The sequence below is a fragment of the Mastomys coucha genome, unplaced genomic scaffold (genome assembly GCF_008632895.1).
Source record: "Mastomys coucha isolate ucsf_1 unplaced genomic scaffold, UCSF_Mcou_1 pScaffold5, whole genome shotgun sequence".
Lineage (NCBI taxonomy): Eukaryota > Metazoa > Chordata > Mammalia > Rodentia > Muridae > Mastomys > Mastomys coucha.
The window spans coordinates 58,044,383-58,058,702 of record NW_022196911.1 but is presented as its reverse complement, the minus strand read 5'-3'; the positions used below and the strand labels follow the sequence as shown (position 1 = coordinate 58,058,702).

Genomic DNA, 14,320 nt, shown 5'->3' with positions numbered 1-14,320 from the left:
TCTGCTGGTGCATCTGAAGTCAGCTACAGTGTACTTATATATAATAATAAATAAATAAATCTTATTTTTAAAAAAGCAATAACAAAATGCTTTTACTACCCTATAACCATCCAAAAGAAAAAAACAAATCTTAAGTCAAACTATTGATGAAGGATGCCATCAAATCACAAAAGGCCCAACAAAAGTGTTTTCTTTTTTTGTTTTTTTGTTTGTTTGTTTGTTTGTTTTGTTTTTCGAGACAGGGTTTCTCTGTATAGCCTTGGCTGTCCTGGAATTCACTCTGTAAACCAGGCTGGCCTCGAACTCAGAAATCTGCCTGCCTCTGCCTCCCAAGTGCTGGGATTAAAGGCATGCACCGCCACTGCCTGGCAAGTGTTTTCTTTTTGAAAGCTGCAGGGTGAGCCACCTAACTCCCCCAGTGCTATGTCAGATGTCTTCATAGAGCCTGACTTACCGGCTGTTTCTCTGTCCACATTTTCACTCCTGAGTTTATTACCTAAATGTCTGGACATTGGGAATGACACAGGTTTGGGTCTAGCTCCCCAAGAGACATATGAGGTGTCCTGTGTAGCACTGTAGCTTTTCTCTGGGAAGAACATCACATCGGGAATGTCGCCATGGAGGCCTGAAGGACAAAGGGTAGACAAGTTTGCTCTTGCAGTGTGTGTGTGCGGAGGGAAATGAGGTAGAGAGAAAAGGTCTTATCTTTCCTCCTTCTGTTTGACTATAGCCAGTTTCCTGAATGTCCCAGATCCAACCAACCACAAATTGACAATAAAAATTAAAGACTGGCATTTGTGGCAGACATGCGGGGAGTTTTTGTCACTAGTCTCTGAACAGTACAGTGTAGCAGCTGCTGTAGCACTGGGTCTGTAGTTGGTTTATAAATGAACCAGAGGCACTTTAACATTCCTGGAAGAGTTACATAGGATCTGTGCAAATATAAGATTATTTTATGTTAAAAAGAACATAAGCAGCTATGAATACTGAGGGCCTGAAATCAACACCTCCCCACCCCCAACACATACACATAGACACTTAGAGAGATAACAATGTATGTTTTGATTCAAGGCCACTGAGTTTCCAAGCAAAAAATCTCAGAAATCCTCCCCTGAGGCCCTGCCAGCAAATCTATGCTGCAGATTTCGCTAGTGTTCTATGCGTAAGGACACAAAGTGGTGTGGTCGTGGAAGGAGCTGCAGGAAGAGGCGCTTTCTTCTGACACTCTGTCTGATTTCCTTCAACATATAACTGTCCTTGTATCAGATTAGCAATCACAACTATTTAAAAAAGTATCTGTTTTTATTTATTTTTTTTTAATTATATCTCAGTGTGGAAATATGTACGCTTGAGTGCAGAGGCCCTGGGATTTCGGAAGAGACATCTGCAAACCAGAGCCTCCCCTTAACTACTGAACCATCTCTCCAGCCCCAGAACTTTTAACATTTTAAGAGAGATGCTCTCCTACGAAGAAACTTACCACAATCTATACCTAGGCTTATACAGCTCCGAGGTAAACAGCGGATTCCCACAGCCTGGGATGGAGCCCTCACAAGAGAGGTGTGGACATGGCATGGACATTGCACAGTGCAATGGAGGGCTCTGGGGGCAGATGCAGGCTTTCTGCTGCTATGCAGGGTAACCAAGCCCCAAGCCTCATATTCCCCAGACTTAGGGAGCCGCACACTAATCTAACTCAGTGTTAATGCTCTTGGATTCTCTCAATTTTTCACAAGTCTTATGCTTTTTGTCCTTGATACCAAAGATACAAAGAGAGGGGCAGGACAGATGGTTCAGCTGCTAAGAGCACTAGTTGCTCTTAAAGGGGACCAAGGCTTGGTTCCTCACACTCACGTAGCAGCTCACAACAATTTGTGACTCTAGTTCCAGGGGTTCTGACTCCTTCATTTGGTCTCCACGGGCATCACACAATCACATAATACATGTCCATACCCACAGACAAAACTACAAAGTACAAATAAATATATCTTAAAAAAAAAAAAAAAGAAACCAATTGGTTTCTTGAGTGAGGATCTGATTGTGTCCTAAGTCATCTAGCTTTGGCATTCCTTTAAAAGTCATGTGTGGTGGTGCATGCCTGCAATCCCAGGGCTTGGAAGACTAAGAAAGGCCTTACCTTTCCTAGGCCAGCCAAGAATAGCAGACCTTATCTGTAAAGGAGGGAGGGCCTCATTAGTCTACAAGTTTGACCACAACTCAAATAACCTTTGGGACCAGGAATTACCCACCTTCTAAAGCTCAAACTTCAAAATTCCCCCTAGAGACCACCCCTCCTACTCATTACCCACCACTGGCTAAACCTTCTCTTCTCTGACCTCTGACCTCTCCTAATCGCAGGTCTCTGGCCCCTCTTCTGCTTCCTTTTGCTGCCCAGAACCAGCCAGTCAAACACATTCAAGACTTTCCTGTCAATACCAAGAAGGTTCCCAGCTGGGTCCAGCAATGGCTATATAGCCAGAAACAGACAGCTTGGCAAGGTCTCAGATAGGCTGCTGCACCATGATTCGGCAGAGGACCACAGTCTGGTTTTTGGTTTTGTTTTTTGGTTTTTGGTTTTTTGTTTGTTTGTTTGTTTTATCAAATCCTTTTGGAGACTCGGGTGCAAACTAGTACCCTGGGCAATTTTGGACTTTTAACCATGTTTGGCCTCTTAAAGCTTCTTACTAAGATTTGGTTTCATGCTTAAGCAAGCCGCATGGTAAGATGAAACTTGTTTAAAGCTGTACGTTTTGTTGTTTGGCTTGGTTTCTGCCCATGGCAGTTGAGAAACAAAACACAGCTTCCCTGTCACATCCCTCCTATACCTGGACAAACCCTAGTGCAAGAAAAAAGTGACACCAGTTTGCCCTGGTCTGGGCCCAAGACAGGCAGGACTTTGTGTTCAGTGCTCAGGGCCCAGGGCAGGCAGGACTCTGTGTTCAGTGCCCGGGGTGAAAGGTCTGTCCTTCCTCCTGCTTTTCTCAGTGGACAGTTTTCTAGAATGAAGTACCACTCAGCAGCTCTTCCTTTGGTAAATGATAGGATGTCGGGATAAGGCTCACAGTCCCATACCAGCGCTCTGGGAAGCCTCTGTCCTTCCAAGCCGGTCTGCACCTGTGCCCCCTTCCAAGCCTGTCTGCACCTGTGCCCCCTTACAGGCCTGTCTGCACCTGTGCCCCCTTCCAAGCCTGTCTGCACCTATGCCCCCTTCCAAGCCTGTCTGCACCTGTGCCCCCTTACAGGCCTGTCTGCACCTGTGCCCCTTACAGGCCTGTCTGCACCTGTGCCCCCTTACAGGCCTATCTGCACCTGTGCCCCTTACAGGCCTGTCTGCACCTGGGCCCCCTTACAGGCCTGTCTCCACCTGTGCCCCCTTCCAAGCCTGTCTGCACCTGTGGTCTGCACCTGTGCCCCTTCCAAGCCTGTCTGTACCTGTGGTCTGCACCTGTGCCCCTTCCAGGCTTGTCTGCACCTGTGCCCCTTCCAAGCCTGTCTGCAGCTGTACCCCCTTACAGGCCTGTGTCTGGTCTCTGGGGCCTTCTTCTCTCACCTGAGATACTGTTCCACTCTTTCATGAACAGGACTCTGATCACATTGGCAGCAGTGAGCAGTAAATTTGAGTCGCACATCTGCAGCAGCAAAAGAGTATAATTTGCCTTAGTCCGGTGGGTACTGTTGCCAAACCAGTAGAGGATCTCCTTCATCTTCTGCTCCACTGTTTTATCCAACATCTGGTCCAAGGAGGACTTTACGACATCCTCCTCCTTCCCCCCCTTCGTACTGAGTTTGATCCGAGACCTGTGGTAGATGAAGTCCTTCCCCTGGGTGGACTCTAGGATATTCTGGAAATACTGTAATAAATACAGGCTATTTAACTGCCCCAAGATGCTGACTAGAAATCTCCTCTGGGTTATGTCATTGACCCTCCGGAACCACTCTTTGGTGGCAAAGATCTTCCACGCTAAGACACAGGCTTCACACTTCTGGCACACAGGGACCCAGTTGGGTCCCGTTTCACAACGAAAATAGGGGGCCTGCGTGAGTTTTGGTTCCGTGTCTTCCATGACTCTGAGATGACCAGTTCATTTAAACCTTGTCCATTAGCAACACCACCAAACACCAGAGGGACGGGGTAAGCAGAGAAATAGCCTTTTTGGAGCCTCTTCGGGATGAACATCTGGAGAAAACGTAAGCCACTGCGATGGATGGTAAACTGAGCTGACCCAGAAACTGCCTGTAGAAGTCTGGCTTTTTGTGCTGACTTCCTTGGAAACATGGCTTTACCGTAAATCTCCTAACCCTGGCACCACAAAAGTAGAGACAGTTGCTGTATATTCTGGAAGAGCTGGTCATCTCATTTCTATAACACCTATGCTGTTAACCAAATGTAAAATATAACATGGTCCATTTAAAAAAAAAAAGGTGAGCATCTTTCAGTTGCTGTTATTAAGGACTTTTAAATATTCATAAATACAAACTTAGGTGCAAATCTTCTTACATTTGTGACTGTTAGAGTCTGTTCTAGTGCCCTGCATATTATATTCAGTCTCTGGTTATCACCACAGTAAAAGCACACGTGTTAACTATAATGTAAGTTATTTACTCAGTTCTAGCCATGAATCCACAGGGAACCACTCTCTGGCGCAGAATTTTCAATTGTCCCGAGGATATGTTGGGAGTTTACTTCTAGATTCAGTCAGCTGCCTACCAGGGTAGCAGGAGGTCTCACTGGAACTCTGGAGTGAAGACTCTGAGGTCTGGGGTATGGCTGCTGCATTTGGGCCCCAGCTCAGCTGCTCCTTGCTCTGCAAACACCAGCAAGTTATTGAATCTTCTTCAGTTTCCTTGTCTGAAAGTGGAGATGGGGATGCTTTCTACTTCCCAGAAGATAAAGTGAGATACTGTGCACACAGCACTAAGTACAGGTGAGAACTGAGGCACTGTGCACACAACACCAAAAAGACTGCATTGCGCAGGGTGAGGGTAGCATAAGCCCTCACTACACTCTGTCTCTCTGTTGTCACTGTCATCATTGTAAGATTCTCCGTTTATTCATAAAAGATGTGTTCTAAGACCCCAGAGGATGGCAAAAGCCACAAAGTGATATCAACCCCTAAATAGTGTGTTTTCCTACACACACTGATAAATAAGGCTAAGTAAGAGAAGTTCAGCAACAACTGTCTTAGTTCCTGTTTCTGTTGTTGTGCTAAATGCCAGGACCAGAAGCACCTTGGGGAGGAAAGGGTTTATGACTCTTACATTTCCACATCCTGGTTTAGCATTAAAGGAAGTTGGGGCAGGAACCTGGAAGCAGGAACTGATGCAGAAGCCCTGGAGGAGAACTGTTTACTAGCTTGCTGTTGTGGGCTGCCCTGATTCTGTTTATATTTTGATGTTAATTCTTCTTCCTCAAGAGGGGCTACCCCTGCTGAGGAAACTCAAGAAGATTAAACAACTTGCTGCTGGTGTTTGCAGAGCAAGGAGCAGCTGAGCTGGGGCCCAGACTCAGCAGCCATACCCCAGACCTCATAGTCTTCACTCCAGAGCTCCACTCCTCCTGCTACCCTGGTAGGCAGCTGACTGGATCTAGAAGTAAACTCCCAACATATCCTCGGGACAACTGAAAATTCGGCACCAGATCACATACTCACATACTCAGGTGATCTCACTGAATCTTCTCCCTGTTCTAACTGATCAATAAAGGCTAGGGCCTATGATTGGGCAGTGAAGGGGAAAGATGAGATGGGAGGTCTCAGAGGAAAAAGGAGAGAGGAGGACAAAGAGGGAGGACGGAGGAAGAGGAGGTGGAAGCCAATATGGAGCCGAACCACGTGGCCTGCAGAGGCTGCAAGTAGCAAGGGGTCTCATAGCAGGGGCTGAAATTAATATAGTGATAGATCTGCCCAATCTAGGCATATAGCTATTATAAATATAATAACTGGGCTGTGTGTGTGTGGTCTTTTTTAAGATTTATTTATTTATTATGTATACAGCATTCTGCCTGCATGTATCCTGCAGGCCAGAAGAGGACACCATGTGGTTGCTGGGAATTGAACTCAGGACCTCTGGAAGAACAGACAGTGCTTTCAACCTCTGAACCATCTCTCCAGCTCCGGGCTGTGTGTTTTTAATATGGGCTTACTGGGTAAGAAATTACCACAACAGTTTGCTTCTTGTGACTTGCTCAGCCTTCTTCCTTCCTTCCTTCCTTCCTTTCTTTCTTTCTTTCTTTCTTTCTTCCTTCCTTCCTTCCTTTCTTTCTTTCTCTCTCTTTCTTTCTTCTTTTTCCTTTTTGTTTTGTTTTGTTCTGATTTTTGAGACAACATGAACTCTCTCTGTAAACCAGGCTGGCCTGGAACTCAGAGATCTGCCCGCCTCTGCCTCCCAAGTCCTGTGTACCACCACCACCTGGCTGGCTCATCCTGCTTTCTTATAGAACCCAGGACCACCTGCCCAGGGGTAGCACCACCCACAGTGAGAATGGCCCTCCCATATCAATCATCAATCAAGGACATGCCCCAGTACAGGCCAGTCTATTGAGAGCATCTTCTGAGCTGAAGCTCCCTTTTTCCATATGACTCTAGATTGTTTCAAGCTGACATAAAACTAGCCAGCACAACAACCAAGCATGAAATAGAACAATGTACCATAATGTGTGATAGAGTATATGAATGATGCCTCTCTTTCAAAATATTACCATTTTATAGGACTGTACTATCTTCCTGTTTTAAAAGTTACTATTTTGAAGTCAGGGTCTGGCTGTGTAAACCAAACTAGACTCAAGCACGCGTTCCTTTTGCCTCTGCATCCCAGCTGCTGAGATCCCAGCTCACCTTTCTTGTGATGCTATTAATAATGGCTCAAACTGTGTTGGAGGTCTTGTCATTGCTTCGTAGTGAAGACTATGAAGTCTGGGGGGTGGCTTCTGAGTCTGGGCAAACGGTCTCTTTGCCTTTCTCCTTCCACCCCCAGATGAGGCCGATGAAAAGCCCTGACTGTGAACTTACCACCTCCCAGAGATATGGCTGACCTATTTACTTTCTTTACAGCTTGCTCAGCCCTGTGTGTGCTGACAGAGCAACACAAAACTGAGACAGAGAGAAGACTATTGATGTCTCATCGTCCACCACCAAGCCAGAGAGGTTTACTCAGAATTCCTGGAAAAGAACACCAAGTGGATTTTGATTTCAAAAGGCTAAGATAAGGCTAAATTAGGGCTGGCAGTGCTCACTGAGTTAAAGCATTTGCTGAAGACCCCCAAAGCCCTGAGTTCTACTCCAGGAGTCAACCAGGTAGAAGAGAAGTAACCCCTGCCAATCAACATGCCTCATCACACGTGCATGCACACACATACACACACATCAATTAATTAATTAATTAATAAAACAAAGGTGTGTTTTAAAAATCAGGCAGTGGCTAAAATCACATCTAACTGCATCAAAGTGAGTCCCTGTTGGGGTCTAGTTTGCTCTTTATTTTGTTTTGAGGTAACTGCACACATCAGGGGAACTTCCAAGGGTTGAATACAAACAGTTGATGCACACACACACACACACACACACACACACACACACACACACACATACAAGCTCTGCGAAAATCCACAGCTTGCTACAAAAGTAATCTTTCACTAACTCTCTCTTTTTTCCCCTCCCTTCATCTTTATTTGTTATAGCTAATTTTTAGTTTACAAATAAAATGAAAAGTGGTATATCTGTCACCTGAAAACGAGCAGATATGTGAGACTCTTGAATTTGCTTTGATCTTGAACTTGAAAACTGATAGGCAAAAGCTGTAAGGAAAATAAAAGTTCAAGCCAGGGGAAGAGACATCTAACTGGCTCTTTGTACATGAGCTTGGGTATTTTGGCCTAATCAAATGACACTTCAGGACACTGAACCTCTGAGAAACTGGAGACAATGGTAGAGATGAGGAAAGTTTTGATTTTTCTTTTTTTTTTCCTTGAGAACAATCAAGTTTGGTGGGACACAGCTTATTATCTGACTTTGCAGTAAGACTGCAGTGAGGAGGTCATAAATTCAAGTCAGCTATGCTAGCAACAAAACCATGTCTCAAAAACAAGAAAGAAAGAAAGAAAGAAAGAAAGAAAGAAAGAAAGAAAGAAAGAAAGAAAGAGAGAGAAAGAAAGAAAAGAAAGTAGGGAGGGAGAACTCACAAGTTGTCCTCTGACCTCTGTGTGTGCACCATGGTTCATTCCCTCCCCCCCTCACAGACACACACACACACACACACACACACATACCCCAAATCAATGAATAAGTGGATTTTTTAAATAAAGAAGGGCTGGGGATGCTTTGTAGACCACTTGCATAGAATGCATGAAACCCCGGGTTCAATCCCAGCACCAAACAAACAGGGCAAGGTGATACACCCGCAATCTCAGCAGACAGAGCAAGGTGACACACCTGCAATCTCAGCAGACAGAGCAAGGTGACACACCTGCAATCTCAGCAGACAGGGCACACACACCTGCAATCTCAACAGACAGGGCACACACACCTGCAATCTCAGCAGACAGAGCACACACACCTGCAATCTCAGCAGACAGGGCACACACACCTGCAATCTCAGCAGACAGGGCACACACACCTGCACTCTCAGCAGACAGAGCACACACACCTGTAATCTCAGCAGACAGAGCACACACACCTGTAATCTCAGCAGACAGGGCACACACACCTGCAATCTCAGCAGACAGGGCACACACACCTGCAATCTCAGCAGACAGAGCAAGGTGACACACCTGCAATCTCAGCAGACAGGGCACACACACCTGCAATCTCAACAGACAGGGCACACACACCTGCAATCTCAGCAGACAGAGCAAGGTGACACACCTGCAACCTCAGCAGACAGGGCACACACACCTGCAATCTCAACAGACAGGGCACACACACCTGTAATCTCAGCAGACAGGGCACACACACCTGCAATCTCAGCAGACAGGGCACACACACCTGCAATCTCAGCAGACAGGGCACACACACCTGCAATCTCAGCAGACAGAGCACACACACCTGTAATCTCAGCAGACAGAGCACACACACCTGCAATCTCAGCAGACAGGGCACACACACCTGTAATCTCAGCAGACAGAGCACACACACCTGCAATCTCAGCAGACAGAGCAATGTGACACACCTGCAATCTCAGCAGACAGGGCACACACACCTGCAATCTCAGCAGACAGGGCACACACACCTGCAATCTCAGCAGACAGGGTAAGGTGACACACCTGCAATCTCAGGATTTATGAGTTCTCTATCTAAAAAAAAAAAAAAAAAAAAAAATCTTCTGGAGATAACAGACTCACAAATGTGCCATTAGTGTGAAGCAGAATTCTAGAGAAGTTTCTCAAATAGTCTGTGGTAAAGCAAGTGGCAAATGCTAGCAATAATTTTTTTTAAAAAGCAGGTTTATTTCAAAACAATTGAAAGACAGGATTTGAAGTGTTACAACAAATAAATATTTTCTGGTATGGGAATAAGTATATGCTCTTACTTAGTTATTACTACATACATCTGTTGAAAAACCACTACATACATGTGTTGAAAAGTCACACTGAATTCCATAAATATATAGTTACTGTGTATCAATTAAAAATAAAATTCAAGACAAAAAAAATTTTAAAAGAAAAGAAAGGCAGGCCAGGAAGACATGATTTTCTCATTTGAAGAGTATTCTTTAACTGCTAAATCCAAGAGATTCAAATTGAGTTCTGCCACTGAAAAGGTGCTTTGCTGAGCTGAGCATCGCACTGGTGACTCAAGCTTATAACCCGAGCATGTGGAAGCTAAGAGGAGAGAACTGAGTCTGAGGCCAGTGGAGAATATACAGTGTATCCCAGCCTGGCTTAGGCCACATCGTGAGGCCCTATCTCAAATGAAATGAAAAGAAAAGAAAAAAAAAAAGATAAGAAAAGAAAAGCTCTTTGATCGTGTTCAGTGGGAAAGGGAGGCGAACAGCGAGCCCTGGCTCTGCACAGTTCTCCCACTGAGAAGCTAGTGTGTAAGGGCTAAAGCTTTGGCCCTCACAATCTGAACCAAGGTTTAGACTTGAGAGAAGGCCGTTGACTCTGCAGGGAAACCGTGTCTGCTGGAAGGAGGAGTAATGCACTAGATCGTGAAAGTGTCTCGGTGCACAGTAGTGGCATGAGGAAGTCGGCGGAAAGTATTTAAGTCCTTCGAGACAAAGGTGCAGAGTCTTAGAATCGAGTCAAGTAAGCCTAAAGGAGCACACAGTTGAGACAGGATCACGAGACCGGTCGAACGGTAAGACTTGCCTTGACACAGGTCATGGGAAAAGACACAGAAGTAAAGCCCACCCGGGACTTCAGGGTAGGGCAATAGAAATCCATTTTAAGATGGTGTGCATAAAGGCTTGATGGATGCTCATCATCTGTCTAAAGGAGAACGAAGTCATCAACCGGCAGGGTGTCAGGGGGAAATGGGGTCATCGCTTAGTATCATCGCTAAGTATCAGCTTAGCACAAACACACAGGTGTAGGTCCTGGGAGAGGTGAACACTGTCCCCAAATACCTGAGGAACTATCCCTCTGCACAAAAACATAGACGAGTCCATGAAGAAGAGAGGATGACTACTCCTCTCTAAAGAACCTCGCTAAAACATCCTAAATCTTGCTGTTCAAAACCATTATGTGCTGCTGATGCTGATGATGTGTGAGGGATGAGGGCTTGCTCAGATGGTGCAAGCTTGATTGACCAAGCTGAGCCTAGCACATGCAGAAAAAAAAAACAAAAATCCTCTTAAGAGGGATGCTGAAGATACTGTTGGCTATGTGGTTTAGCATGTGGTTTACACCTTATGCATAACATTTATGAGCTAATGAGGTAAGCATAACAGGTAGTCACAGGTTCAACAACAGATTTGAATCCCACCTCAGTCCCCCATTTACTGAGTGACAAGACAAGTTAGCTGACCATCCTGGCCACCAACCCCTAACGTGTGTCATGAGGACAATATAAACATTTGCCCCATGAAGGTGACATGAACTAACACAGAGAAAGCACTCCGAACACTGCCCAGTACATAAGAAACGCACAGCGATGTGCTTGTGGTTTATTATGATCCCTGTGAAGTCTGGTTATGGTTTGAAGATCCCTAGTTGGAAATTCTGGATGAAGGGTGACAATCACCTGAGGAGACGGGAGACCATCACTAGAAGATCTGAGGAGAAGTTTTGGTGCCTTAGAGTTTCTGCATTCATGCAAGAACTGTCTTGAGAAGCAGGCAGGAAAGTTTATTCAGGACCCACACAATTTTTAAAGCCAGCTACTATCAGCAGGTATTTCAGTCCACCTTAAAATACCAGCTGCTGCCCAGTTGTCACACTCAGCAAAGTCTGGGAGCCAGAGCCTAGAATCTAAGGAGCAGCCTCCACCGAGGACTCAGCTGGCTTCTGGGGCTCCTCTCCCAGATCCACAATCCGGATGGCGTTTTCTTTCTTAGACAGCCAGAAGGCAGCATAGACCGGCTCTGAGAACTTGCAGTCAAACTTGTGAATCAGAGTCATGGCATCATACTCTACGCCATAGAAGGAGAGGATTCCTCCTGGGAAGTTTACATAGATGCCGAGCCTCCGGAAGGGGCCAGCCTTGAGCGGGGTCTCTGTGTCACTGTGCCAGGCTGTGAACTCCTTCCCGTTCCAATGAATGCTCCAGGAGAAGCTATTTCCAGAAATGCAGCTGTTGCGTTCCTCCCCCTTACGGTCAATGCCTTTGCAGGTCAGGCCAACATAGGTGCCACCTCCAGAGATCTCCACCTCAAAATAATATCTGTGCAGGTACAGGCTCTGTTGGGACAGCACCTGCCGCCAGTGCAGAAATCTAGTGGGGAGGTCCGGGTAGGGGTGTTCCCAGGGCGTGGTGTTGGTGACCTTGCGGTTGTCCTCCTGCAGGCGAAGGTACCTGTGTGCTGTGTCTGGGTCGAATGTGATGTCACATGTATCTGAGGACACACAGAAGACAGCTTTAAATTTGAGTGACCCCCACAAGGTATACATGAGAAGACACCCAATCTTTTTGGTTTTATTTACCCATCCAATGCTTCCCTAGAACAAGGGGTAGGTGAAAACTAGTGGGGCTTTCTGAAGCTCAAGTTGATTGTCACCTGCTATAACATCTGAGCTGAATAAAGAAATTAAGTCATTCATTCATTCATTCATTCATAGACTGTACACAGGAAGTCTGGCATTACTCCATGGATCTGAGGTGAGCTCAGAGACTCAGGTTCTTGTATAGCTACGTTTGACCCTCCCATTCATTTGTTAAGCATTTGGCCAGCATTTAACATGGGAAAGCCTTAGACATGCTATCAAATGCAACCCCAAAGACTAATTAGAGCACCTCCTGCCTAACCACTCCAGTCACACGCAAAACCATTTCTTTTGCCCTCATTCTTCCTGCAATACAGACAGCAGGAGGTCCCATAGACTCCAGCCAATCCTTCCAAGACTCCTGCATGACCTGCATCTAAGCCAGAGGCAAATCTCAGCTGGAATACTGTCATAAGTGTGTCCCCAATAAGAATAATATTTCAAAAGATATGTTGTGTCACTACCTAAAATAATATTCAAAATGTTGACCGTGTGTAAAAACAGCTCTAAAGAAAGACAACTTACACAAAGATGTACCTAACTTTTCATTTTAAAACCCAGTGGCATTTGATATACGGTACTAATTATGTTTCTCTCTAAAATATGCCTGTGCTTCTGAAAGGAAATGGGAGGGAATAACGTGTGTGGAGGCAAAGCAGCATTGCAGCAAGAGTGAGGTAGTTGTGGGCTGCTGAGGCCCACGTAATAGCCAGAGAAAAGGGTGGGCCTGTGGTTGCTCCCCAGAATGGAGTAAAAGCACATCTCACTGGCATATTCCAGAAGGATGTCACCAAGATGAGCATTGCCTACAGGGACGTCCCTTCAGCTGGGAGGTGAAACCTCATGTGGACTATCCCAAAGGACCTTCTCACTTGAAGTTCTGAATTGACATGAAAGAGGTGCTTGTATTTATTATATACGTCATGCAATTTTGTAATGCGTATATCCGATAGAATGGCCAATGCAAGCTGGTTAATGTATAACCACACATATATCATACGCATCGCTATTGTATATGGGTGGTGAGGACACGTCCTATTTTTAAGTCTCGGTATGTGTTGTATAATAAGTTCTCTTAAACATATTCTACCACGAAGCACCACTTAGAAATGTCATGCTTTTATTTGTTGTGTATAAATGTCTACCTATATGTATGCTTGTGCACCACATGCCTGCCTGGTGCCCTCAGAGGCCAGAAAACAATGTTGGATCCCCTGTAACTGGAATTACAGACAGTTGTGGGTTCCCATGTGGGGGCTAGAAATACAATGCTTTTGAAAAGGGGTAACAGCTGAGCAGAGGCATGCATCTCTAATTGAAGCTCTTGAGAGGCAGAGGCAAGAGGAGCAGAGAAAGCCAGCCTGGGCTACATACATACTGAAACCCTGTGTCAAAAAACAAAATACTTCAGAGCACATCAATGCAGTAACAGTAAGATCTTATAAGGACAGACTTAAAAATGAACCACATGGCAAACGGTCAGGACTTTTCAAAATGCCCAAATCTTGAAATGTAAAGAAAGCCCGAGGGATTGGTACAGATCAGGAAACAAGGATTCCAGTTAGCTTTAATTGTAAACTTGATATAGCCTGGAGTCACTTAAGAAGAAAGCCTCAATAGAATCGCCTTGACCAATGGGAATTAGTCTGCAGGCAAGTTGGAGGTGGGGAGCTTATTAATAGTAATTGACACAGGAAGACCCAGCACACTGTGGGGGGTACCATCTCCAAGCTGAATAAGAATGCTACCTAAGCATAGGGCTGTGAATGAGCAAGCCAGCAAGCACCATTCCCTCATGGTTTCTGACTCAAGTTCTTGCCTTGAATTCCTGCCCTGATTTTCCTTAATGGTGGACTGTGACCCAGAATATAGGATGAAATAAAACTCCTCCCCTACGTTACTATTGTTCCGAGTGGCTTCTCACAGCAACAGAAAGGAAACTAGAACATATGGAAGCATCTGTATTCCTGGGTTCAACTTTGGGCCAATGTGGTGGTTTGAATGAGAATGGCCCCCAAAGGCTCATATATTTGAATACTTGGTCCCCAGTTAGTGGATCTGTTTGGGAAGGATTAGGAAGTGTAAGCTTGTTGAAGATGTGTCACTGGGAATGAACTTTGGAGTTTCAAGCACTTATGTTATTCCTACCTCCTTTCTCTCTCTCTCTCTCTCTCTTTCTCTCTC

The 14,320-nt window shown here is 45.3% G+C and overlaps 2 protein-coding genes across 5 annotated transcripts in view; both read right to left on the bottom strand.

Moving 5' to 3' along the window:
• Positions 1 to 4,257, bottom strand: part of Cdrt1 (CMT1A duplicated region transcript 1) — a 35,833-nt gene extending 31,576 nt beyond the window's left edge. For 2 of the 4 annotated variants that reach the window (XM_031351855.1, XM_031351856.1), the window contains exons 1-2: positions 3,551 to 4,257; positions 455 to 625 (exon numbers count right to left, since the gene is read on the bottom strand). In XM_031351855.1, coding sequence (XP_031207715.1) covers positions 455 to 625; positions 3,551 to 4,064 — 685 coding nt within the window. In that variant the 5' untranslated portion in view covers positions 4,065 to 4,257. The remainder of the gene's footprint in view (positions 1 to 454; positions 626 to 3,550) is intronic. The other 2 variants (XM_031351857.1, XM_031351858.1) reach the window with 1 other exon arrangement.
• Positions 4,258 to 9,415: 5,158 nt separating this feature from the next.
• The window catches only part of Trim16 (tripartite motif containing 16), a 22,482-nt gene continuing 17,577 nt past the window's right edge, over positions 9,416 to 14,320 (bottom strand). Inside the window, exon 6 of the mRNA XM_031353289.1 lies at positions 9,416 to 11,988. Within this exon, the coding sequence (XP_031209149.1) occupies positions 11,405 to 11,988 (584 nt within the window). The 3' untranslated portion in view covers positions 9,416 to 11,404. The remainder of the gene's footprint in view (positions 11,989 to 14,320) is intronic.